General features: G+C 58.2%; 8 protein-coding genes across 8 annotated transcripts; 6 read left to right on the top strand and 2 right to left on the bottom strand.

Annotated features, from left to right (window-relative positions):
- Nucleotides 1–6676: 6676 nt before the first annotated feature.
- SCHCODRAFT_02496619 (uncharacterized protein) lies at nt 6677–6882 on the top strand (the record flags this gene model as incomplete). Its single annotated transcript, XM_050343043.1, has 2 exons — nt 6677–6745; nt 6796–6882. 2 exons carry the CDS (start codon nt 6677–6679, stop codon nt 6880–6882), a joined length of 156 nt encoding a protein of 51 aa, XP_050201103.1.
- A 1246-nt stretch (nt 6883–8128) lies between these two features.
- SCHCODRAFT_02746573 (uncharacterized protein) lies at nt 8129–10700 on the bottom strand. The gene is made up of 6 exons (XM_050347199.1): nt 9625–10700; nt 9165–9573; nt 8941–9113; nt 8754–8891; nt 8391–8707; nt 8129–8337 (listed from the first exon to the last, which is right to left on the bottom strand). Exons 1-6 carry the CDS (start codon nt 10381–10383, stop codon nt 8322–8324), a joined length of 1812 nt encoding a protein of 603 aa, XP_050201102.1. The 5' UTR covers nt 10384–10700; the 3' UTR covers nt 8129–8321.
- A 166-nt stretch (nt 10701–10866) lies between these two features.
- On the top strand, nt 10867–12245 carry SCHCODRAFT_02618755 (NAD(P)-binding protein). The gene is made up of 3 exons (XM_003033268.2): nt 10867–11263; nt 11323–11764; nt 11814–12245. Exons 1-3 carry the CDS (start codon nt 11226–11228, stop codon nt 12132–12134), a joined length of 801 nt encoding a protein of 266 aa, XP_003033314.1. The 5' UTR covers nt 10867–11225; the 3' UTR covers nt 12135–12245.
- A 130-nt stretch (nt 12246–12375) lies between these two features.
- Nucleotides 12376–13625, top strand: SCHCODRAFT_02618751 (HD domain-containing protein). Its single transcript, XM_050344898.1, has 10 exons — nt 12376–12519; nt 12578–12610; nt 12663–12679; nt 12742–12813; nt 12864–12907; nt 12956–13014; nt 13067–13141; nt 13191–13233; nt 13287–13316; nt 13386–13625. Exons 1-10 carry the CDS (start codon nt 12397–12399, stop codon nt 13562–13564), a joined length of 675 nt encoding a protein of 224 aa, XP_050201101.1. The 5' UTR covers nt 12376–12396; the 3' UTR covers nt 13565–13625.
- Nucleotides 13626–13761: 136 nt separating this feature from the next.
- Nucleotides 13762–16886, bottom strand: SCHCODRAFT_02665552 (uncharacterized protein; the record flags this gene model as incomplete). The annotated part of the gene is made up of 7 exons (XM_003032681.1): nt 13762–14049; nt 14202–14377; nt 14444–14503; nt 15117–15157; nt 15414–16573; nt 16625–16726; nt 16779–16886. 7 exons carry the CDS (start codon nt 16884–16886, stop codon nt 13762–13764), a joined length of 1935 nt encoding a protein of 644 aa, XP_003032727.1.
- A 1521-nt stretch (nt 16887–18407) lies between these two features.
- On the top strand, nt 18408–20153 carry SCHCODRAFT_02618744 (uncharacterized protein). Its single transcript, XM_050344897.1, has 2 exons — nt 18408–18819; nt 18913–20153. Exons 1-2 carry the CDS (start codon nt 18493–18495, stop codon nt 19717–19719), a joined length of 1134 nt encoding a protein of 377 aa, XP_050201100.1. The 5' UTR covers nt 18408–18492; the 3' UTR covers nt 19720–20153.
- A 1737-nt stretch (nt 20154–21890) lies between these two features.
- SCHCODRAFT_02618742 (uncharacterized protein) lies at nt 21891–23660 on the top strand. The gene is made up of 6 exons (XM_003033265.2): nt 21891–22330; nt 22387–22504; nt 22557–22871; nt 22926–23128; nt 23184–23385; nt 23439–23660. Exons 1-6 carry the CDS (start codon nt 22109–22111, stop codon nt 23537–23539), a joined length of 1161 nt encoding a protein of 386 aa, XP_003033311.1. The 5' UTR covers nt 21891–22108; the 3' UTR covers nt 23540–23660.
- Nucleotides 23661–24415: 755 nt separating this feature from the next.
- Nucleotides 24416–25723, top strand: SCHCODRAFT_02686613 (uncharacterized protein). The gene is made up of 4 exons (XM_003033264.3): nt 24416–24628; nt 24688–24798; nt 24861–25024; nt 25162–25723. Exons 1-4 carry the CDS (start codon nt 24541–24543, stop codon nt 25477–25479), a joined length of 681 nt encoding a protein of 226 aa, XP_003033310.1. The 5' UTR covers nt 24416–24540; the 3' UTR covers nt 25480–25723.
- Nucleotides 25724–25764: the final 41 nt, after the last annotated feature.

The raw sequence follows: 25764 nt of genomic DNA, 5'->3' as shown, positions 1-25764 counted from the left end.
TGATGGGCTCGCGGACTTGGACGACGGAATCCTCAAGGAAATCGACGACGCTATGCCGGCGCAACCCCTACCTGACTTCTCGTTCCCTGATGAGCCGGAAGTCGACGCGCAGGTGCGACCGGACAGCCGAGACGATCTTGACCGTCGAGACCGTGAGGACGACGACCACCAGTCCGAGTCGGAAGGCGTTGAAGGCAGTGAGCCTCCGGGCTTCCTGGACGACGCCCCCGACGAAACCCCGGACAGGGAACCCTCCCCAACTCCCGAACCTGGCGAGCGCCGGTCCCGGAGGACCGTCAAACCTACGGAGAAAGTACGTGCCGCAGGTGGGCAAAGGGAGATGAATAAAATGGCAAAATAAGGGCCATACACCGAAGGTGTACGCACAAGCGCTGCACCGGGTACAACTCTTCACGAGTCAGTCTGGATTGACGACCACAATCTCCACGAGCTCTCTGAGGCTCTGATATTGCTGGTGCAGGCGATTTCAGGCTCAGACTTTGTGAGAACAAAACAAAATTCGTTGAATGGGTATGCCTCGACTACACAGTCCTAAGTACACGGCTATCTGATAGTAAACGAGTGTGGTGCCGCGTCCCGAACGCGAGGCTACTGAAAATAAATAAACTACGCTCAGCTCAGCCCACACCAGGCGGTGTAAGGGTCAGAGCGGGTGGAAAACGAACGTCGGACGTAACGAGTGGATGGGTATACGTGCAAGTCAACAATCCAGACCATGCCGCCTACGCAGCGGGCAGTGTAGCGATGGCGGGGGTCTCCTCCTCCGTCTCCTTCGCGCTCGAGCGCGTGGTGGGCTTGCCGGACTTCTTCGCAGCGCGGCTGGACGAGCGCGACGCCTCCTTCTTCTTGGGGGCGACGTTGTCGACCTCCATCGCCTCGGCAGCGTTGCTGGCCCCCTCGGTGACCTGAGGAGCCTTGGCCTTGCCAGCCTCGGAAATGGCGTCGTCCAGCTCGGCCTCCGAGTCAGCGACCAGAGCGTCCGTCAACGCCGCCTCGGCGCGGGCAGCGGTCGCCGGAGAAGCATCGCGCTTCGCGCGCGCCTCATCGTCGACCTTCTGCACCGTCTCCGAGCCCGTAGAACGGCTGGTGCGACGCGAGCCCGGCACGCCTTCGTCGTCCGACTATAAACTCAAATGAGTACCATTACAAACACATCGATTCAGACCACGTACCGCGTCGAACTTGCTGAAGACCTCGCGCGCCGTTGCGCGGCGGTACACCTTCGAAAGAGTGCGGCGCGTTCCGTCCATTGCGGTGTGTGCAGCGCACAGCGCGCCAAGGTTCAAGGCGGACGCGTTCAGGACCGCCGTGACCTGTGCCAGGCTATGGACGACCACGCCTAGATCGAACTCACCGTCCCCGTACGACTGGCGTCCGAGGGTGTTCGCGCGATCGAAGATCGCACTTGCACCTTCACCAAGCGCCGTGGCAATCGGGTTCGCTCCGTACATGCCCTCGACCATAAGGCCTTGGGTGCCGTACTGAGAGAAGCCGGACGCCGAGGCGTCCCAGACGTACATCTGAGATGGAACTTGGGTTAGCCCCACACAACAAATGAGTGGCAGAAGATGGACGCACCTTAGCAGGACGGTCGCCCTCCGTAGGCGATCCGGAGCGCTTCAAAGATCCAGGGTCTGCCGCAACAGTAAGACTGTCCGCGATGGGGGCCGATGGCTCAGAAGCGTCGGGTGCAGAGGGACCGGGCGCCGCGCCCTTGCGGTTGCGACGGGCCTTCCCCTTGCCCTTCGACGACTCCGCCACGGCGGGAGCGTCGGCGTCGTGCATGACGACGTCGTCGGCGTCCTTGGAGGCAGTCTCCTCGGCCTTAAGCTGGGAAAAACAATAAATCAGTCTAGTTAGACGAAAAATAACGTCCGACGACGCACCTTCGAGACGATCTCCTGCAGAGATCGCTTCGTGGCCGACAGGCCGCGGTAGAAGTCGTCCGCCGACTCCCCGGGTGCCAGACTGTCCGTCGCCGTGTAGCAGACGGTCAGGCAGTGGGCCATGATCGGCCGCTTGTCATGGACCTGCTTGAAGTCCATGATGACCTGCAACGCTCAGTGTGAGATGGGAGGCGATCAGCGACGATCCGAACACGCACCATGACCCCATCGAGCGCGGCAACCAACTTCTCCTTGTTGCCCTCATAATGCTCGACGACCTTGGCGTCGAGCGCGCGCAGCTCCTCCACGTGCGTCTTGAGATACTTGACGATCTTCCTGGCAGCGGGAAGGTCGCAGTGCGCGACCTCGCGGAGCGCGGTCTTGAGCGCCGCCGAAGCTGAAGGCAGAAGCGCAAGAAACTGATCGAAGAGATCGCGCTGGTATTTGTTGGCCATTGAGGGAGATGAAGGAACGAATCGTTGTAGTGGGTTGGACTCATCCGTCCAGCGCGCTCCGATCTTATATCACGACCGCTCGGCCGGTCAGGGACGCGATATCCGCGCCCTCTGCCGCAATTTCATAAATTTCTACCTGCTCCTGAACTCCACACCGGCGAGGTCGCCGACATTTTTGGTGTGGGGGAGATAGGCTGCCGATCCAGCTCGTTCCACGACGGAGATTTTTGCGCCGCTATCGCGAGCAAGCACGACTCGCTAAGTCGAACCACAACCGGCAGTGGCCGACGGTCACGTGCAGCCCACGCGAGCACGCCGCCGAGCAGCGTCAGTTGTCCGACCTCTAAGGCGGTCGCACAGCACAATTTATTGCTTCTTGTGTCACTTGGCATCACTCTAAATCGCCCAAGAAAGCAAGAAGTACATTAAAAACGGGGATCCTACAACAAGAAATACAAGAAAAGATGTGATGTACAGAGCCCCAAGAAATCACCTATCTAAGCGCGTGTCGCGCGCATTGTCCTCGCCAATCCAGAGCTATCTACCGCATTTTCTCCCTGAGGGAAGCTGCTGGAATGGTGCGGGTCAGCAAGGATACACGAAAACGACAAAAAGAACTTAAAACGGGACTTACCTCGGCCGAGCGCTCAGAGCAACTCCACTGGACGATCGCCCGAGGGTCCCTCCCTCATCCACTCCGGCGTCGGAAAGCGCGAAGGCGCTGCGGGCTTAGGAGAGGGAAGAGCAGGGGGCTCGACGTCGTCGTCCTCAAGCTCCTCTTCCTCCTCCTCGGCGCCCGGATGCCCCGCGTTGCCGTCCTCTTCGTCCTCGGCGTCCGGGAGGTGGGTCCAGCCAGGCTGGAGCCCCGAGCTACCCGCCGTTGGCCACTCAGGCGCGTCGTCGTCACCCAACCCCGCGAGCATGCGCTGCTCGTTATGGGCGCGGATCTCCTCCTTGATGCGGAGCATCTGCTCCTCCTCGTCGGCGAGACGCTCCTGTTCCTCGGCCTGCTCCTCGAGCATCTGCGCGTCGTCCTCGGAAGGCGGCGAGGTGAGACCGAGCAGGTCACCGTTCAGCCCGTAGATGGGCGCCGGCCCCTTCGCGATGAACTCGCCCTGACGCCGCTCGCTAGCCTCGTCCCCCGTCTCGACGTAAGGCAAGAGCTCGCCGTCCGCATCGCGCGGGCGACGGTCCCAGTCCACGCGGAAACGCACGGGCGGTACGACATCGCGCTCCTCGGACTCGGGCTGGGAGCGCTCCTCCTCCTCCTCCTCTTCGACGTCCGAGGGCGTAGCGACCTTCTTGCCGCGCCGACCGCGCGCCGAGCTCGGGCCCGCCTTCGCCCTCCCCTTGCCCTTTGAGGTGGGGGCGGCGGCCTTTGTCTGGGAACGCGTGCGCTTGCGCGCGGGCTCCGGCTCTTCGACTTCGGCCTCGTCGTCGTCGGAATCGGTGGCAACCTTCCGCTGTTGAAGCGTTAGCTGTAGCACCACCAATATAATCAAATAAAATGGGAGCGCACCTTAGCGGCGCGCTTACGCTTCGTCGCGCCCTTGTTCTTGTCGTGCTGGTGCGCCTTCTGCCCCGGATAGCTCCGCTGGGCTGGCGTCGCGGGCGCGCACCCACTCAGCTCGACCTCGCCGAGACCGCCCTGCTCTGCCTCGACCGCGACATAGTCGGCGGGCAGCTGCGGTTGCTGCAAGAGCAGCACGTCCTGCGAATAGTTAGTCCGCTGCGAACCCATCAAAACAACAAGGACTTACCAAGTCCTCGTTCGCCTGTCGCGGCACCCGGTCGCGGTCAGCGCGGCATAACGACGCGTCATGCGTCGGGATCTCGAGCCCCACGATGTTGATCACATACCTAGATGGTGAAAATGTCAGTAGGCGTCACCCAACCATGTCGGAGACCTACCGAGGGCGCGCGATCTCTTGCAGCGCGTACCACTTCGATTTGGGGTCCGATGCCTTGAGGCAGTCGAACAGGAAAAACATTGCCCCTTGGATCGCCGCGGTCGGCGCCCAGGGGCCCGTCTCTCTCAGTTTGCGCGCTTGCGCAATGGCGTCGGACAGAGATATCTACAAACAAGCGTTAGCAAGCGCCGGAACCAACTTGGCACGACGGAGCTTACCAGCTTCTTCTTGAGGATCGTCGCGCGCTTCTTATCGCGCTGGATCCCCCGCACCAAGTTCACCACCGTGGGCTCCTCGCCCTTGAGCAGTGCGCGCGCATCCTTCTCGATCTGGTGGAGCTTTCGGGCGAAAGCTTGGTGCTCCTTGCGCACCGTCGAGTGTGGGCCTTCGTTGCCGGCGGTCATCTCTAGATCGTCGTCAGTATGGCTGGCGCGTCGGGACGCGCGTACCAGCGACGTACCTTCGTGGTTCAGGACAAGTTGGAAAACCGTGGGAGATGCGCACGGCCGGTTTTTAAACGACCATGCATGTCCGGAACATGCGGCGTGAGCCAAAAGCTTAATTAGCGCCCTGCCGCCCTCCGACAACTACCTACCAAGAGACTGCGGCAGCAGTCGACTGCGAGTCGCCCGACGACCCAGTAACAACACCGAGTCACCCATCCACCTTAACTGACCGAGGACGGTCCAGATTATTGGTGTGGGGGAGATGATACGCCCTGCGGCTGAAAAACGCGGAAAAACATACATAAACAAGCGATATATAGTCGACTTGGTCTAGATTGTATGGGCGGATCCGTATATACTGCACCGCCGTCGCGACTGTACAACGGGCGCGTCGGGGGTATTTTATGACATAGAAAACCAGGAGCGCCACGCTTCCTAACCTTCAATACAACTAGTCCGCAGCATTATCCGTCTGCAATGACTGACCAAGGATAGCAGCGAGCTCTTCGGCGCCTGATCACGAGTCTGCGCGTCGTCGATGACATCCTGCGAGTCCTTTGGCGGGCCCTACTTAATCAAGTAGCCGCGCTATACGCGCCTCAAGCCTTCAGTCCTCTTGCCCTGCTGTGTCAAGAGAATCTAGATTATTGTTGGGGCTCGGACAAGCCTTCCTGCTGCTCGCCGTCATGCGGAGACACGCAGAGCACCGCGCAAGCGGAACTCGAACCATCAACGTGACTACACGTGACTTCGGGTCCGAGACCGGAACTTCGGGTCCGAGCTCGTGATCTCGGACATCGCCGAGTTGAACTCCGAACCGAGCGTCGGCGCCGCCAAGCGCTGTCCGCCCCGGCAAGGGCTTCGCTCCCCGCGTATCGACAGTCCAGACTGTACGCTCCCCGCCGCGCAGGCCTCTGAGCCGCGTCGCGCACAAGGGAACGGGTGGAAACCAGGCCGGCCTTGCCTTGGTAAACATCAACAAGTGTGGAATCGCGCCCGGCATCGCGGCGCAGGAGGATACCCGACCAGTCAACCGCTCTACCGCCAGGAACCGCAGTCATTGCGCGATTATTCGGACAGGAGAACGCGCGGATAGGCGTTATAGTTGGATTTTGACTCAGAGATAGGCATTGTGTGTTACCGCGCGGTCTGGACGGCCGAGACGACGCGTTCAAGTTATATACCGAGACCTACATACGATTCGGGGACTTTTCCGGCCCCGCGCAGAGAAGCCCTAGTACCTACACACCACACCAAATAAACACAACCGCGTTAACCCGCACTTTACACATCATAAAAGCCTGAACTTCCGAGCGCATTAAACCGCCTTGTGAACTTCAATCAACCCGAAAGCGCTCGTCAGAACGCCGAGACGTCCGATTGCCCCACTCGACTTCTCGCTTCAGTCCAGCTCGTCTGGAACTGGCATAAACAACACAAACTATCCCCAAGTAATATAAATACTCGGACTCGCCCGCTCTCGTAGCGCCTCCAGTCTAGCGTGTTCATTGCTATCGTGGTTGTTGGTGTTTGGTTGTGTGGATCGTCTAGCTAGACTGTACTTCGCGTCTTTCGTGAGCGTACGATCCCATCAATGGTGGACGCAGCGAGAACATGAGCCGCACCGTGTCGGTCGGAGGGAATGGCGCTGTCGAATTGACTCAACACCGCTCCTAAGATAGGCAAGTCTTTGGACATCTTTGGCAAAGGGTCTACTAATGGACGCTACATTGGGTTTGAGGGACACCACTACGGGGCACGACGCGGACGGTATGCAAAGTCTATCACTGCATGCCCTCCATACATAAACGCGGCTGAGAAGACACGGTACACACTTCTCTCATTCTCTCCCCCCCCCCGTTGCAAGTTCCCGATAGCCGACGGTAGCTGTTCTAGCTTGAGTCCCGCGCGAACCGTTTTTTTGGCTGACACTAGTGTCGACAGAACGACATTGCCTCATGTGCTTCTTCGCCATTTTGTGTACGAAGCATGTCTGTGGTCACGTCGTTGAGCGCGAGGAAGTGCAGGTGATACGGTCGCACTTGTGCGAAACAACTTTGAATCTCACTGCTTGTAGGCCAACTGCCATGGAAAGACGTGCATCTTCAGCACGTCTCACAACGAACGAAGACACGATTGCCAGCACTCGTGCATTCATAGGTAAAGCACTCCTTCGTGCGAACGACAAGTAATGACAATCTTTTTGGGGGAGTAGCATGGGCGCCGATAGGAGGCTACTAGCGTACTCGAGCGCTCAGCCTTGCGCGACTTGCTTATCGAGCAATGCTATGTAGATCCTCATACTTGATATATGACAGTTGTTTGAGTACGGAACTTCTATGCTTAAGGCTGATCGAATGATGAAGGGAAGGTTTAATGAATCGAAGAGGGATCCCGCACTCACAAGAAGCGTGTGGGGAGGTCAGCCAACACGCACCACAGGCGTACCTGAGCTATGTCGGTGCCATTTACACTCCCTCGAAAGGCGGCACGAGATGTTCTATGCAATTACTCTGCGTCGCAATACAATGTTCGTACCCCCGCATTCGCGCAATTTCCGCTACAACCCCGCCGATCGTTAACCCTAGTCTCACCAGTCAACCTCTTCTCTCAAGCGGAGGGAAACTACGTTAACCCTCGGTAACGGACACAACACGCGCGGCAACACGAGCACGCCCGCTTCTTTATTGCGGCTTTAGAAGCAAGCGCAGGCGGCATTGAAGGTGGTTAAAAAAGTAGCTTGAATTGCCAGACATACGGACACAGTAGAGTGAACATGGAACATGGCTATAGAGATACCAGCCGTAGAGGGACACGACGACAAAGATGACACAGCGATGCAGTCAGCACGCATGACGCCCGGTCGACCGTAAGGCATGGAGAGGATGAACGACCTTAGCCGTACGAGAAGAACACGGCGCGTAGCGAAGGCGACATCGTTGCGACCCGATCGATCGACCACGAGTAAGCACGGCGGTCCTTCGCCTCGCCCCTCCGATCGACATGCTGGAACACAAGACGCACTCCCCCCTCGACGCAGGAAGACCGCGGACAAGGGGGAGAGGCACGCCGTGCGTACGCCGCACATAACAGCCCCCGCGACACCTCCCACCCACGCACCGGAACGAGATGCGCGGACAAGAGGTGTTGTGCGTGGCTATAAAGGTCAACCTCAGATAATGCAATGAGCCGGCTGTGGACGCACCACCGTGAATCTGTGCCGCGCACTCTCTTGTCACTGGAATAGCGGGACGACGATGGTACACGACGAACGGTAGATACTGCACGCTGAGTCACGCGTAACAGACATTCTCACGAATAGTCACGCTATACGTCACCGCACAGCTCTTAACCCCAAGCGTAATTGCTCTTTGCCCGACGACCTTATTTCCCACATTACGCTCTGAACGGTCATGGATCAGCGAGCGACGACCAGCACATAGTATTTACCGGGCATCGTAACAGAGCTTTACATGTTTACGAGCGCACGCAAATAGAGGTTAACCTACGCGGGAGATAAGGTAGTTTAAGTAGATATTACTCATTTAACCAAATAAGAACGGAAAACCCGAGACAACTTCCTAACCCACCGTATGCCACGCGCTAGCGATGGCCCTCTCTAAAACAAGTAGTGAGCGTAGACCAGATACTGAAGGCTACATAAGGACGTACATGGTGAAGACGCGGCTCGGGCTGAGCAAGTGCGAGTAGTCCTGCTGGCGCATGGCCTTTTCAATCTCGACGCCTAGCATGTGGTTCATATCCTGCTGATCGCGTGCGCGTAGACAAAGACGAGCGGGGTCCCCCAGTCCAGCGCGACGGTGGTAGTGCCCAACCACTTCCAGTGCGGCCTCTGGGAGCTGATGCAGAGTGAATGGAGGGATATCGAAGTCGTGGTCCAGTGAGCGAAGCGCAGGACACTCCCAGAGATCTGAGAGAGACGAAGGGAAATCGATAGTTTGGCGATCATCTATCAGGCTTCGAGCCACCTGTACACACTGAGTACTTATTCAAGCATATAGACAAAGTGCGTACCTCAGTAGACTCGGCTTCGGAGTCAATAGATTCCGTACCCATCTGGCCGGTGGTAGTTCGCGTCCGCATTGAAGCCGGGTGTGCCGGCGTGGACGCGCATGGAAGGCGGGGACGGATGCGATTGGCAGAGCTTCCTCTCTGGGACGTTCGTCAGCTCCGTGAAGACCATGCACAAGTAAAGACTCACGTCGCACTCGCAGTGTTCGCATATCAAATGGTCCAACTCAGGATATGCGGCGGAGTCGGTCATGGCAAGCTTGACCCTGATAGACAAGCACCAGTGCAGACGCACTTCGTCGTCGTCATCACTGAGCCGCAGGTCTTTCAGACTCACACGACGCCCAATGGGTAGAGTACTCACTACTACACTGTCAGTGCTCAGAAGGGGAGAAATAGGTCGAAAAAACGCACTCAGACGAATAATAAACCGATTGCCGGCAATGGAGAGCTCAGGCTTGCGTGGGCTCATGAAGTACGGGTTTTGGATGAGCTGGCCGAGCGTCGTGCTAGGGGGCTCGGGACGGAGCTTGATCCTGCATAGCTCGTGCGGGGGAGGCGCAGCAATGTGCACGCCATGATTGACGAGACCAACCAAAGACAGCGGAGCGCGCGAGCTTCGAAGAGAAACACTACCGGCCCTTTGCTGAAAGATCCAGCCGACCTCCTCCATCCGAACCTGCGTATCTGTGAGAATTTGGTCGACGGTCGTCTCCAGCGCCACAGGATCGTGGTGCTCGAAAACAAGCTCGCATTGGCGTAGACACGCCTCGTGAGCGTCAGTGTCGGTGTAGAGTATCGAATGCTTAGTCATTCCAAAAGTCTGTGCCTTCAGTGAGTAGGCATCTCGCACCGAGCTGCGCTGATGGCTTACCGCGTTGTCGGAGCTTTCGATGAAAGAAAAGAGAACATGAACGGTGATGTTGGCGGCCACAACCTGCTGCTGAGAAGTGGGATCGGCGCACGCCACAATCACATCGTCGACGGAAGGAAGCTGCTTCCTAGGAAGGCAGTCCCTCAACGTCGGTCTCCTTGCTGCGGGCCCACGAGACCGCCGAGGCGCAGTGGTGCTGTTACCTCGTCGGCTGCTGAGGCTTGTGCCGCCCCTCCCATCTTGATCCCGACCCGCAGCGCTATGCTCGAGCCGCTCCTGATTGGCGTCGTTGATACGCTGCCGGAGTATGGCGGTCAGGCGAGGGGTGGATGCGGATCCGCCTTGCGACGCCAGGGCGCGGAGACCAGGAACACCAGGACTAGTGACAGTGCTGCCGGCTGAGATAGAGCGGTAAGGCGTGATGGGAGCCGCGGATGACAGAGGGATTGCCGAAGGTCCCGCAAGAGCGGATAGGACGGATCCACAAGCGCCAACGCCCTGAGGAGACGGAAAGACGGACGCGTTCGTAGGAAAGGTAGGCTGAGCTGACGACGGGGGCTGCGTAGAGGGAGGAGGCTGTGTGGGTGGTGGTGGCTGTATCGGAGGCGGTCCCATGGCAGAGTTCGTGGATGAAGGAGGGGAAGGAGAGGCAGCAGAGGCTGATGCCATGGCCTGCGAGACTGCCTGCTGGACCAGCTGTGCAACGTTGGCCATGAGGTCAGAAGGCAGGCCCACCGACGAAGAGGGATTGGAGGACATTGACGCGGATAAGCAGGGAAAGGGTCGACGTGTCCAAAGAGAATCATTGTATAGGTGGACTCGAAGCTTATGTATGCGACGTTGCGTACTGACGTATGTTGATGGCCTGCCTTGAACTTGACTCGCTTGACCAACAGTCCACCGAGTTGTCGAGGGTTGGTCAAGCCAGTTGGACCAAACGAAAGCTGTTGGTACGGTGGTCGAGGTCGTTTGGCTTGACCAACCACATGAACTAAGGGGGATGTCGGTCCAGCAGGAGGGAATGAATCAGCCGTCTGGTCAATGAGTTATGCGACTTACAGACTGTAGTCGGTACGTGTGTTTGGTTGGTGAAGTTCCGGTTCCCAGTTGCGCGCCAAACACGTCTTTTGTGGCGCCAAATGCGAATGCTTTCGGACAGCATGAAGATGCTTCGCACGAGTATGCGAGCGCATCCGCGTTGATACACCACCGTCACTCTATATTGAACCTTACACTACACCGTGCTCACCATGAAAATGCACATCATGCTACCGGATTGCGGACACGTGCTTTGTGCCCACAGCCTGCTCCCTCTCGTACGCTTCTTGCTTCCTATCACCACATTCCTACTACCTGCGCTTGGTATTTTTTAGTGAAAAATAACGTCATAAGGCCCTTCTGAATGGCTTCGTGAGACGCGACAGTTAATGCAACCGCGCAGTGTAGCATTCCTTCGGCACTTAAGACCCCGTGGAGTGCCAATGGGACGTGGGGGAATCAGATGCTTCCGGCTGAGCGACTGAACCGGGGAGCGGTACTTGTCCAGTGCCTTCACCAACGCCTCCACCACTGCAAGACGCGTCCGCGTAGTACGAGCCACCATGAAGGTTGAGAAGCGTACTTTCATCGTCTCTGGAGGGTGCGTCACTGCGTACTCGTCGCGTCGATGCCTCCTCTGATGCACGAACGGAATTGCAGCTCATCCGGACTTGGGCTGGCGACAGTTCGTTCCCTGCTAGACGCCGGCGCGTACGCATCTATCGTCGACCTCTCTGAGCCTCCCGAGGAAGTCAAGGCCTCCCCGCGAGCGCGCTTCTTCCCCACCGACATCACCGACGTCGACGCGATCGAGCGTACGGTCGAGGGCACTGCCGCTTGGGCAAGCGAATCAGGCGCCCCCCTCGGTGGCGTTATCAACTGCGCTGGCGTCGGCATCGCTGCGAAGGTCATCTCGGTCGACAAGACCGGTGCACGTCCTCCGGAGCCGCATTCGCTGGACGTGTGGAACTTCGCGCTCAATGTCAACTTGACGGGGACGTTCAACCTGACGCGGCTGGCGCTCAAGCACCTGGTGTATGCACCACCGGAAGGCGAGGATGGTGAGCGTGGAGTGATTGTGATGGTGGCGAGTGCTGCGGCGGTACGCTCAACTGTCAAAGTTCGTGACGCTGCCTAATTCGGTCTTGCAGTTCGAAGGCCAACCCGGTCAGACTGCTTACTCTGCCACGAAGGGAGCGCTCGTAGGAATGACGCTCCCGATGGCGCGCGACCTTGCACGGTACGGTGTGCGCGTCGCAACAATCGCGCCAGGCGTCTTCGCCAGCAGTATGACGGACGCGATGAACGCAAAGACGCAGAAGAGCTTACGGACCGAGGGCATCGTCTACCCGCAACGCTTTGGAAAGCCAGATGAGTTTGCGCAGACGGTAAGATATATATTGGACTGTCCGTACGTGAATGGCGAGACGATACGGCTGAGCGGGGCGGGAAGACTGCCTGCGAGACTGTAAGTAGATATCGGCTAAATGTAAGATCACACTTGTTCAGCATACAGACCGGTTTTGAGTCTGTGAGGCATATACATCGAGGCTCTTCTGACCTTGCTGGTGAAAGCTCTGCACGAGAGAGCTCTTGCTATAGAGTTCAACCTGGATTTCGACCGGTTCGAAGGCAGCTCGCCTGATTGTGGGAACGAGACGGTCACTTGCGGTCACGGTCGGTTCAACTTCCTCTTCTCACCTTCATCCTGTGATTTCTTATTCCGTCCCTAACATGAACTCCTCCCCTCCATCAGAAATGGTTTCCCAACCTTTGGAACAGCATCCGCTGTATAAGGCTACGGGAAATGACAAACGCGACCTGTTGGCCTTTTTCCATGTCTTGGAGCGATTAAAGGTGCGTTCGCACACCTGAATTACAACCTGCGTTCATCGGCAGACTGAATACGCTGCAGACCCAAAAGAGAACTGGCTGGGTAGACCACAAGGTAGGCAGCTTTCCTGTCTTCACACGTGTATCCGCGCCCTCAACGAGCGTAGATTCCCGATCCAGAGAGGTACACAATGCCCAGAGGATGAGCACTTCACCTGCGCGTCGAATACTCATATTACCTCACAGCATCTCGGACCACATGTATCGGATGGCGATCATGGCGATGTGCTGCTCTGACACGACGTTGGATATCACAAAGTATACTTTTCCACTTTCCACCTCCAAACCATTGTATGACTGCTTCGCAGATGCGTACTGCTGGCTCTCGTACACGATATCGCTGAGGCGCAAGGTACGCCTCTATATTTAGGCTGATGAAATTGGCTCACTATTCTGCTAGTGGGCGATATCACTCCTCGACATGGCTTCTCGAAAGAAGAAAAAGTGAAAATGGAAGAAGTACGCTCTCGCCCTTTTCACTATGATTGTCTTTAGAAATTGACTCGGGCAGGGTACGATGCAAAACTTTGTGCACGAGATGCTGCACGACAGTCCTGCGGCGCGGCGCATAATGGATTTATGGAAGGTCAGTTAGTCCCGGTGGCTCAGGCCCAAATTGCCGACAGGGTGGACAGGAATACGAAGCTCGTGAGACGCCTGAAGCGCTGTTCGTCAAGGGTACGTTTCCTTCACCTTCTTGGGTTCTTGACAAGGCGCTCATCCTTCCGCAGACCTCGATCGATTCGAAATGGCTGCGCAGGGTATGTACTCACTTCAACGCGGCTGAACAAAACATCATGTCGTTTTTGACACCTCTACCTTCCTCGCAGCCTTCGCATACGAGCGACGTACAGGCCTGGATCTGGAGACGTTCTATGATAGCAGTATTCCCAGCATTCGACATCCCGAAGTTCGCTCTTGGGCAACGGAGCTCGAGGTGGAGCGAAAGGAAGCACGGGAAGGCAGGACATCGGTGACAGCCGACAACTCTGGGTCTTCAGCTCCGTAGCCATGTCCTTAGAATCCCGGGGTCACCTTCGATCGCCTTTAGAGCGTGTCAGAATGCCGACTGGTTGTCTCGTTAACGGGACTGCAATCAAGCCAAAGACTGAGCATGCTCGAAAGGGTCCTATTACGCTTGTAAAAGGTAGGGTGTAATCACAGCCAATTGACAGGCCAATCGAAGTTAGCATGTTTTGTTGTCATTCATAGGTCATCGATAAAGACATCACGCAAGGCCGGACGAGAGCTGCCATACTCTCCGGACGCTGACTGCGAAGACAGTGGCAAACTCGCGATGTCTTCGAATATCTTGAGCAGCGTCGGGTCGAGGTCTTCACCCTCGCGCATCTCAAGCGTCTTGTTTGTGCGCGACTCGGGTTCCTTGCTCGTGCGCGACTCGAGTTTCTTGCTCGTGCGCGACTCGAGGTCTTTGTTCGCGCTCGTCTCGAGATCCTCGCTTCCGCGCGCTGCTATCGTGCGCCTGACGAAGTCCTGCATTTAAGAGAGGAAAACATCCAGCGCACCAACACTGATGATGAAGGTCGGATTGGGCGGAGAAAGGCGCCGAGATTGCATCTTCAGGGTGCAGATCTGCGGGACGCATTGGTGGGTGTTGGGGTTTATGAAGGGATGGGAACATGAACTCTGGGTCTCTCAAAAGCGACCATCTTGAGCATATCATCCTTGTTCTGCAAAATTGCAAGCGCGCCGGGAAGACACGCCTCGACGACCTGCGCCACCGAAAACGCTTGTCGCAAGCGTCGAACGTGGCCCTCTCGAAGGTGCGCGGGGATAATCTGCATAGAGACGCGGGGTAAGACTGCGAGGGATAGTTCCGTTATAAGAGCCCGCGCTGTTATGAACGTTCCAAAGGAAGCCCGCTGACCTTTAGCTTCAAAGACGTCCTTGGTCTGCTTGATCAGCTCTCCCTGGCGGTCCAGCATTCCTGGAGGGTATGAGCGTGTAAAGTGGACCACATGGAAGAATCTTTGGATGTCGAGACTTTAGAGACACGGTTAGAGGGCGGTGGAGTGCCAGCCTCATACCATCGGTGAAAGGGCGCGACGGGGGAGGCAATATACTGGAAAAGTCTGTGCCGCCGCTGTTCGCTCCGAGGTTCATGCTGAACATCGTAGATTTCTGACTTGAGTGCGGGCGGCACTGAGAGATGCAGACAAGAGCGACGTGGTTGATCTTGGTCAAGAACAGGTCATCACATAGCGCTATGTTGGCCATGCATGGGCACGTTCAACGGTCTGTCATTTTTGTTGCATGCCCCGAGGGACACTGTCGTTTCCACTTTGAGATAATCGCTACAAAGACATGCAACGGCGAATGCTGAACGGGAGCCGCTTGTCTCGTGGCCGGCGGGATGATGGTGGTCGGGAGAACAAACGCGGCAGGGCTGGAACCAAGCGGCATCCGCCGTCGGAACTTGCCGGATGGAGCCCTCGCCGACTTTCCATGCCCTCGAACACCGTCAAGGCTCAATCACACACGAAAAAGGAGGTTCCACAGGTCCCTTGTTGCGCAGTAGGTAGGTAAAGTTACAAAAGTACGTTCGTAGCAAGCAGTCGCAGGTCCGTCGGTGGGGGGTTGTCTGTACATGTGAGTAGGCTAGCCTATACATGAGGTGGGCGAGAGCCTAAGTCTGTCCGTCGAATGAATAATCGCCCCATCGCGCGCCCGCGCACTGCATAGCGCGCGAGGATCTTCGCCGCACGAAGAGGATGATGAGCAAAGATCGCTCAGAGGTCGCTCTCCGCGAGGATCTCGTTCAGCTGGTTGAGGTTGCGGAGGAGCATGCTGAGGGCGCGTAAGTACGAGATCTTCAACGACGTGAGGGATAAACTCACCGGTAACCCGCCACGCGGCTCTTGAGCTTGCTGTCGCCGCCGGACTGCGAGCCAGAGCCGGAGGCGCCCGAATCAGAGCCAGAGCCAGAGCCAGAGCCCGACGATGAAGCACCACCAGACGATGAAGCACCGCCGGACGATGAAGCACCACCCGAGCTGCCGTCAGTAGCGGACGCGCCCGCGGCAGAGTCTGTCGCGGAGGCACCGCCCGCGCCGGCACCCGCGCTCGCGCCCGAGTCGCCGCCGCTGAGGCCGGAGGAGCCGTTGGTGTCGGAGCCGGAGCCTGAGCCGGACGCGCCGCCAGCAGAACCCGAAGCACCACCCGCAGAGCCAGAGCCGGAAGCACCATCAGCAGAGCCGGACGCGCCACCAGCAGATCCAGAGCCAGAGGCATCGGTCGCGCCAGCACCCGCAGCGGAGTCGGTGGCAGACGCGCCACCAGCACCAGACGAACCAGAACCAGACGCCGCAGCGCCGGAGTCGACCTGGGAGCAGGCCTGCTGGAGTTGCTGGAGCATCTGGTCGAGGAGGTCGCCTCCGCCAGAGCCGCCGGCTGCACCTGCACCGCCGGCTGCACCAGAACCGGCACCGCCAGAGGCACCTCCAGCTGCGCTAGAGGCATCACCGCCAGCCGCGCCAGAGGCACCGGCACCACCAGCACCACCCGCACCCGAGTCCCCGCCACCGCCGAAGAGGCCGTCGAGGAAGCCGCGGCTCAGGAGGGTGCGGCGGAGCTGGCCGGAGGAGGCGCCGGAGGCGTCTCCGCCAGACGATGCGCCAGAGGCGTCACCAGAGGAAGCGCCGCCGGACGACGAGGCACCAGACGCGCCACCAGACGAAGCGCCCGAGGCGTCACCCCCAGCAGCACCGCCAGCAGCACCACCACCAGAGGCATCCGCGCCGCTGCCGATCAGACCCATCTGCTCGGCGACCGCGCACATCTGGGCGAGGGCGTCGCCGCTGGCAGCACCACCTGATGCACCTCCGGCACCACTACCGCCGAGGCCGCCAGAGGACGCACCACCGGAGGAAGCGCTGCCCGAAGATGCGCCACCGGAAGACGCGCCGCCAGAAGACGAGCTACCGCCAGAGGCACCAGACGCGTCGGTCGCGCCAGCGCCAGCGGCGGAATCAGTAGCGGAGGCGCCACCGGCTGCGCTCTAGTGCAGAATTAGATGGAAAAGTATGGACAGAGTATGAGAAGGACATACAGCATCACTAGAGCCGCTACCAGAGCCAGAGCCAGAGCCACCCTGACTGTTATCGCCGCCACCTTGACCGCCATTGTCACCGCCCTTGTCGCCACCGCGGGCCTGGACGACGCGTCGGTCAAGAGTCGACGAGTAAAATTATGGACAAACGCACCTGAAGGGGGCTGAAAGCAACCGCATCACGACGCGCAGGCGTCGGAGCAGCAAAGACGGTCGTCGCAAGGAGGACGGTGGTGTAGAGGAGGGCACGGTTGAAAAGCATCGTGAATGTAAGGGTCGGGGTGCGAGGCTAACTTGATACAGAGAGCGAGACGAGAAGTTCCTTCAAGGACGAGGTAGGGAGGTCGTAGACAGATAGGATAGACAGAAGACAAGCGACAGAGGACTGCGAGTGAACGTGCACGAAAGAAAGCGAATAAATCAAGCCGACGCAGTCGACTATGAAGGAGGGAGGATGCGCGTGGGGTACTCAGGACCTGGTGAACGACTGGCGTTTTGTGGGGAGCAAGACGTGAGGAAGCCCATCCTTTTATACCTTTCGGAGGCTCCACAGGTCACCCTGAAATCTGGCCACGCAAAGGGCTTTTGCCCGCTAATCAGCCCGCGGCGGGTCCTGTGATGCAAGTGCATCGAGCGCAAAGAGCCTTGGGGCAGGAATAGACATGCGCAGCACGGGAGAGGACACTCGTCGTCGTGGAAGTCATATGAACTCGGTGGAGCACGGTCGTCAACTCGAGCGTGGAAGTGGAAGATGGAAAGACGAGCTTGAACGGGAGCCCGGACCGAGGCGCGGTTGTCACACTTCACGTGAGGAATGCGTCACGTCCTTCCCGAACACCGTCTTGGCTTTTGTCTTGAACGCGCTAGTTGCAGTGTCACTTTTGCACCTCAACTGCTCAAATATCAGACCTAGAACTCTCGCTTTCTTTGCTCAGCTTACGATGGCTCGCAATCTTCCAAGAATGACCTTTCAACCGCGTCATCTTCTTCCTTTGAGTCTTTTAGACTTGACGTTGCGGTCGCGACTTGCGACGGACTTGCCTGCCCGCATCCTTGGGCTCAGCGTCGTGCTCGACGGGCGCTCTCGCCACGCTCGGCCCCAATTATACCGTTGCGAGGCCTCTTGATACTCCACTATGCGCAGCACCTTCGATGGCGAATAGAATGGGCCTCACTTCAAACTTCCCACAGTCGAGTTTGGTCACATCATCTCGCCTTCAATGAGCACGCGCGTGTCACTCGTCCCCCGCCATGAAGATCCTCTACAGTGCCGAGATCCCCTCCCCGATTTCACTCTGCTCACCGGCGCAGTCGTCCTGACGATGGCCGACAAGGGCGCTTGTCGTCCTCGATGATGCCCCCGCCTCCCACCGCAACGGCGCTCCACAGGCTCTGATGACCTCTCCCCCACGCGCGGCGAATTGGGGGAGCATCAGAAGACGTTTGACGGATGTCCACCCTGCGTCCACGTCCCCCCTTCATACCCCGATCCAGTACAATGGAACGGCGCGACGAGGCGACCGGGGAGCTCGGTAAGCACTTCCCCTGCGCGAGGTATATAAGCCCATCTCCCCTTCTTCCCACTCTCCTTCAACTTGCTCACCAGGTCTCCCACCGCACCCCGCCCTTCTTTTCAGTCGACCGCGTCGACTCTTTTCCTCTTCGTTCGCCTTTCGCATCGTTCGCCCGTCCCACGCCCATTTCGTCCGCCTGTCTTTCCGTGCTAGCCACGTCCCGCACAGTCTTTAATCCTTGAAGGATCTCTTCCGCTCGCAAACTTAGTCTCCTCTTACGCGTAGTTCTCTTGCACGCCTTCTTCACTCGACAAGTCTTCTTTACTCGACAAGTCTACCTTACTCGACCTCACTATGTTGTTCAACCGTGCCCTCCTCTACACCACCGTCCTCCTCGCGACGACGGTCTTCGCCGCGCCCGCGCCTGTCGCTCGCGACATCGCGACGTTCAACCCGATGCAGGTGGGTCTTCAGTCTAGCTTCTCTATGCGGTCTAGTTTTCCTATCCACCTTGCCGTTGTGCTAACAAATCCTTCTCAGGCGCGCCACGGCGACGGAGGCGATGCTGCTCAGCAAGGCGGTGACGCCAGCCAGCAAGGCGGAGACCAGTCCGGGAAGGACCAATCTGGAAAGGACCAGGGAGGCGACAACTCCGGCAAGGACCAGAGCGGCGGCGATGCTGTGAGTATCCTCCTCCGATATGATATCCTCGCCCAGATATCGTATCCTTGCGCCTAGAAATCATATCCTTACGAATGCTGACCTTCTTCCCAGTCCGCATCCGCTGCTGGCTCCGACGCCGCCGCTGGTGGTGCGTCCGCCACTGACGCTGCTGCTGGTGGTGCGTCCGCGACCGATTCTGCCGCGGGCGCGTCTGCTACCGATGCCTCTGGCTCTGCCTCCGGTGATGCGTCGGGCTCGTCTGGCTCCTCCAGCGGTGACGCCTCTGGTGCATCTGGCTCGTCGGGCTCATCTGGCTTTTCCGGTGATGCCTCTGGCTCGAGCGGCGACGCCTCTGGTGCCTCGGGCTCCAGCGCATCTGGCTCCTCTGGATCCAGCGCGTCCGGCTCTGGCTCAGCGTCCGGCTCAGGCGCAGACGCCTCCGGCGCCTCCGCCGGCGGCGTCGGCTCCGCGACCTGCGAGGTCTCCAGCTCCGCGCTCGCCCAGATGTGCGCGACCGCCGAGCAGATGGGTCTTATCTCCGGCGGCGCGTCTGCGTCGGCGGGTGGTGCTTCTGCTGGTGGTGCGTCCGCCTCGGGTGCCGCTGGTGGTGACGCGTCCGGTGCATCTGGCGCTTCCGATGCCTCTGGCGCTTCCGCCTCCTCTGGTGCTGGCGGCGATGCATCTGGCGCGGGCGGCGACGCGTCCGGTCTCGGCGCGTCCGTGTCCATCGAGGGCCTCCGCCGCCGCGACCTCATCGGCGACCTCCTTGGCAGCCTCCTCGGCGGTGGCGGTGGTGGCAAGGGCGGCGACGCCGGCGCTGCCGCCGGTGGTGGTGCGAGCGCGGCGGCTGGCGGTGACGCGGGTGCTGCTGGTGATGCTGCTGCTATGATGCAGCAGATGGTGAGCTCGCTGTCTTAGGAGATAACTTCGATGTATGCTCATTGTCCTTCGCAGCTCCAGCAACTCCAGGCCGCCTGCGAGCAGCTCGACCAGGCTGCGCAGGTCGACGGTGCCGCGGCTGGCGGTGATGCCGGTGCAGCTGCTGGTGGTGCCTCCGCGACCGACGCTGCCTCTGGCGCTTCCGCTACCGATGCCGGTGCCGCGGGTGCCTCTGCGACCGACTCCGCCGCTGCCGCTGGTGCCACGGACGCTGCCTCCGGCGGTGATGCCTCTGCCGCTGCAGGCGGTGACGCGTCTGCCGCCGCTGGTGCCTCCGACGCCTCTGGTGCCTCCGCGACCGACTCCGCGGCCGCCTCTGGTGCGACCGACGGTGGCAAGAAGAGCAAGGACGGCAAGGACGCCGGCTCTGCTGCGCGCCGCATGGCCTTTGAGCGTCGCGAGAACTATGCGGGGTGAGTCTTCGTGCTTCCTCATGGACGCGAGGTTCGGCTAACCTCCCTCCTCTAGTGCCCGCCGCTTCCCCAACCGCCTCGCCGCCGCCTACTGGGCGCTCGAGTAAGCTATTCATGACCATCCACGGCCGCGCTATGCAGTGTGCGGGTGCGCCGTGATGTTGTATGAGGACTTTTGACGTGTATTTATCGTGCACGGTCGACGTGTATATACTACGCACGGATGCCGCACATTACCATGCACTGTCGATGTGCATACACTACGCGCGGACTACTTTTGCGAACGGACTCGACTACCGGACTGCTACTACCTACCCTGACACAGCCGGACTTGTGGACTCTCGAACGATTCGACTGCTTTATTGTTATTTACCCCCTACCTTTTACCTGCGCAATGGGACCCTTTTGAGCATGCTCAACTATGGCTGGACAAATGGGAAGACATGACAGTCCTCATCCAATGAAATGAAGGCATGAACTGGATACATGTGAGCCAGAGAGCCATTTACTTGTCGAATCAATCCAGAAGACATGGTGGAAGGGCTGGTGTATCGGCAATGGAGGGGCAAATGCGCTGTTTAGTGGCAAAGGAGGGGGTACGCACCTGAGATAGCCAAGTTGATTGCTTGTCTTCGCTGCGGTCCGGTGCGCATGAACTTGGATGGTGGCGCAGCGGTGCGCGCCGCACAGATGTCGTGTACTATTGACGTCCTCAGATTCCTCACCATCAGAGATCAGAAGACCGCGCAGCTAGCGGCGCGAAGCCCTCAGGCGCCGGCGGAGGTAAGAGTGCTGCCCCGAAGGTCTACCAGAAGGCCTCTGATCACGTCCAAACACCTGCTGACGACGAACACCGGAGTTGCAGCGCTCATCGCGAGAGGCATGGGTTCACTGTCGGGTACCCGCTGAGGGACATCGTCTTCTTCTTGATTCACTGTAGTTCATGGCCATCCTAGTGATCAAGATGGTCTTGCAATGCGAAGATTGACCGCCTGGCGGAAGGAGAAGACGAAGGCGGTCAGGCGCAGAACTTCCGGTATGAGAGTTCTCGGGTAACCCAGAGGAGCGCGACGCTGTGAATATTGCGATTTTTTTCTCGACGAGGTAGTTGAAAGCAGCGAGAGTTCAGAGATTGTCAGAGCATCAGGAGCTGCGAACGTGAAGGCAATGACAGTGATCAGTGATAATGTCACGGTCCATGTCACGTCTTGTCGAGCTTGACTTGGACTGCGACGATCCCCTTTCATCCTCAGCTGTTCGAGCCGAACTTGAAGCATCTAGCTTACATGGCTCTACAGATAATGAACTCGAACAGCATACGCCAGACGACCCTATCTTTGCGGCTTTTCACAATACTACATGACTGCACCAGCAGGCATCGCTCCTCGAGTCCGAGTCTATCGCACCAGTGCAGCGGCGCAATTTGAATCGATCAAGGGTCACATCTGCGTAGATTCCCAAGCCATCGACCTCATAAGCTCGCAAACGTTATTCTGATAGGGCGCCTCCAATTGCTTCTCGTCTTTGATACCCTTCGTCCAGAAAACGCACGACTGGAATTATACCGGCTATGAAAGCTCGCCATTACCCCAAATTCCGGGATCTTCCCCTCCCCGGTGTACTTAGTCAGCTCAGCCGTCTTTCTCCCCATATCGACGTCGACGATAGAACTTCGACCAACCCTAACCTCGTATAGATGCAGGATACTCGGGCAACCGGCGGCCCATTGGATCTCATGTCCGTCAGGTGGGGTAGTGCTGTTGTCCAACTGCTCTCTAGAGAAGGACTCACAGTGCGCGTGCCACGCTGCGCATTTTGATCAAGCCGTTTTGTAGCCCCGCAGTCTACCTGTCTCAGCGTCTCTTACCCTATATAAGCTCGCGAGGCCTGAGGTGTCTCCTCACAGCTCTTCTGTCCTCATTTTTTGACCTCTTCCGCTCATCGTCTCTGAAGCCATGACTGCCCCCGCCATCGACATGACCCCGAAGGGCCTCATCAACCAGGACGGGAACTATATCCTCCAGCACGGCGATGTGTACAAGTTGCTGAAGTACGTCTGGGCGGGCGTGCTCCTTCCCGTCGACGCACAGAGCTATCAAGAGCGCCTGGACATCTCTACGGACACCATGGTCAAGCTCGAAGGCGTTCTCAAGGACCTCGTCGCTGCCTACGCCACGGTGAGTTTCTCTGATAATGATGCGGCGAGCAGATACAATTGACGTGATCCGTGCAGACCAAGAGCCACTGCGTTCCGTTCAAGGACACGACCTACCCTAGCATCGTTTCCCTCGCCGACGACGTCTACAGCTATGCCCAGAATGCCGGAGGCACCGTAGATGACTCCTACTACGGTACGACGTCTTGCAGAAGAATTCACGGGCTTGAACTAACCTCTCATGCCAGCCCAAATCTTCAAACTCATCCGCCAGCTCCCCTCGGCCCAGGAGGCGGACCAGGCGCAGATCAGGCAGAGCATCAACGGCCTCATCGACGTGCAGCTTGCCAACGTCGACGCCATCGTGACGAAGGTCGCGGCGACCGTCAAGGCGCTCACCGACTTCGAGAACGAGTGCATGTCGGACCAGTCGACGCTGACGACGCGCAACAAGGCCGTCAAGGACAGGCTCGACACCGAGGTCGGCCAGCTTGCCCAGCTCGAGACCAGCCTCGACAGCAACCGCCGCATTATTAGGGCCGACGAGGCGGCGTACGAAAAGGGTGAGCTATCGCAAGAATACGAATAGTTGGTTGCGAGCTAACGACCATGCCCAGACGTTATCATTGCGTCTACCACCGTCACCTATGCCTGGCTCTTTCCCATCGGGACGGCCATCGCGATCGGCATCGCCGTCACGTACGGGAAAGCGGCTGCCAAGCTCGAGAGCGCGATCGGCGAGCTTAAGAAGGACATCACCGACGAGGTGACCAAGATCCAGGACGAGAAGCGCCTCATCGCTGACCTCAACTGTATCGGTGTAAGTGCCTTCCTCGCCTACTTACACGCGAAAATCTGAAAAAGAGATCCTTCAGGCGAACTTGACCGGCTTCCTCGCCTCGCTCTCCGCCGCTATCCAGGTCGTCCAAGAGCTGCTCGGTATCTGGCAGGGCATCGGGGCGGACCTGAGCAACCTCAGGGGCATGGTCAACAAGAACGTTCGCACGGCCAACGCGGCTATCGCGGGCTTCGTCGACGAAAAGCTCGTGGGGAGATGGAACGATCTCGCGGCTTCTGGTCTGTGTTTTGGATTATCATTCACGTACTGTAGAGCTAACAGCCGCTTGCAGTCGACAAGTATCGCCAGGCTGCGTATGTCACTCCCATCCAGCAGTCCTCGCTGGACGAATTCGCCGCGCAGATCCAAGCCCAGGCGAACAAAGGAGCTTGAAGGGTTGAGTGTCACGCTGAAACTGGCTGGCCATATCGAAATAGCTCGTCGAAAATCCTTGATCTCTACAATTCTGTGGATTCGTGCCCTAACAATGTATACTGCCGTACTTGACCTTGAATAACTATTCATGAGCGAAAATCTTTCTCTCACGTCAAGAAGCAGGTCTTCCGTTCAAGTTCGACTTGACGGCAGTTGCCGATTTGGCCGGTCCGCGCTGCCGACCTTGAATAAGCGCCTGTTCGACAATCGTCTCGTCGACCACCCGCCACGCCCACCAACCGATGTTCTACCTAGCATGTTCCTCCGCAGCATCAACCAGCTGAACGAGATCCTCGCTGAGAGCGACCTCTGAGCGAGGCGTCTTTCATGATCTTGGAGTGACGAAGCTCTGAGACCCTCGCGCGCTATGAAGTGCGCGGGTGCGCGATGGGGCGATTACATATGTATCCGATGGACAGACTAGCCCACGACTTGTACTGACAAGCCCCCACCGACGGACCTGCGACTGCTTACTACGAACGTACTTTTGTAACACTACCTACCCACGGCGCAACAAGGGACCTGTGGAACCTCTTCTGTGTGAGACTGAGCCTTGACGGTGTTGAAGGGCATGGCGGATGAGGCCGGACGTGTTAGGACAAGTACAGTAAGTATTCCGGAAGACCAGTTTGCGAGTGAATGCGAGTCCGGCAAGTGCCGGTGACCTCCGGCGTATGCCGCTGGGTCCCAGTCCGGCCACCTTGTTCCTGCCACCAGTATTGTGTCGCCCCTTCCAAGCGGCCTTGTTCGGGATCTCCTTTACCTGAAGTATGTCTTTGTCGCCATTACTCTAAAGTGGCCATGACGCGAACGGCAGTGTCCTTAGGGGCATGCGGCGAAAGCAACAAAATCGACAAACCGTTCAACGGCCAACACAACGCTATAAAATGACCTAAATCAGCCACATCGCTCTTGTTTCTATCTCTCACCCCCTCCCGCACTCAAGTCAAAAATCCGCGATGTCTAGCACGAATCTCGTAACGAACAGCTCGGACGACACGCGGGTTTCCAGCACGCCTCCCCCGTCTCGTCCTTTCACTACCAAAGGTACGAGGGTGGCACGCCACCGCCTTCGACATGTTCTAAACTGCTCTCCGGCGCCACAGACGTCCAGAGACTCAACCAGGTGGTCATGCTTGCCCGCTCACTCCCTTCAGAAATGCTGGACCGCCAGGGAGAATTGATCAAGCAGACCAAGGACGCTTTCGAGGCTGCAGGTCAGCGAGTTTCCCTTCGGATACTGCCATAAAGCGTGGTTTCTCACAACTATCCCTCGCAGTCTTACCCTGCCGCCCCCTGCAGACTATTCCTGCGCACTTATTGGAGGACCACGTTCGGCGCCTGCGCACAGCCTGTTCGGTGGCGCAGGTCATTGAGGCGTGTCTGCCCGGCGCGCTTGCAGTTTTGAGAAACAATGATGATATGCACAAGATGGTCGTTATAGTATGTCTCATCGTTCTTGAGACCGGGCTTCGTCCATCCCGCTCCGCGCCTCATCCTCCGAGAGTCCTCACAACGTCACCACAGAGTCCACATCCTGTCGCGCCACGGACCCCAACTCTTACTGACGCGTCCTGCAGATCTGCACCCTGAAGATGCAATCTCGACGCTTTACTCCGCACAATCCGACCTTCATCATAAGCGTTGACATGCTGAACGCTTTCCTCATCGACATGCAGAATTTTGTCTGGCGCACGATGGAAGCGCACGACAATCAGAATTTCGTGAAGAGCGCGAGCAAAGAGTCCGAGACAAGCGCGAGCAAGGAACTCGAGTCGTGCGCGAGCAGGGAGCTCGAGATGTGCAAGGGTGAAGACCTCAACCCGGAGCTCCTCAAGATACTCGAAGACATCGCGTGTTTGCCGCCTAGGCTGCCCTCTTCGCAGTCAAGCTCATGAAGGCTGGAAGGTCTGGATCGATTTTCCTGCCGTCCTTTGTACGGCAATCTTGGGCCGGGACTGCTCACGCTGTCCACGCTCGACGATCTTGCATACTGTCTGCATTCAACTCTGCACCCGTTCGATGATTCCATACGCACAATGCAATAATCCGCATTACTCAACCTCGGTACGCACCTGACCGAAAGAGGAACAATAAGACCGCCTTTTGTGTACACGGCCATCACTCGCATCAGAAGACAACGGGCGTGAGAGAAGGTCAGCTCTCCTCTTTCTTCCTTACTT

The sequence above is a fragment of the Schizophyllum commune genome (genome assembly GCF_000143185.2).
Source record: "Schizophyllum commune H4-8 unplaced genomic scaffold SCHCOscaffold_4, whole genome shotgun sequence".
Classification (NCBI taxonomy): domain Eukaryota; kingdom Fungi; phylum Basidiomycota; class Agaricomycetes; order Agaricales; family Schizophyllaceae; genus Schizophyllum; species Schizophyllum commune.
The sequence above is the reverse complement of the archived record's forward strand: the minus strand, read 5'-3'. Positions and strand labels throughout refer to the sequence as shown.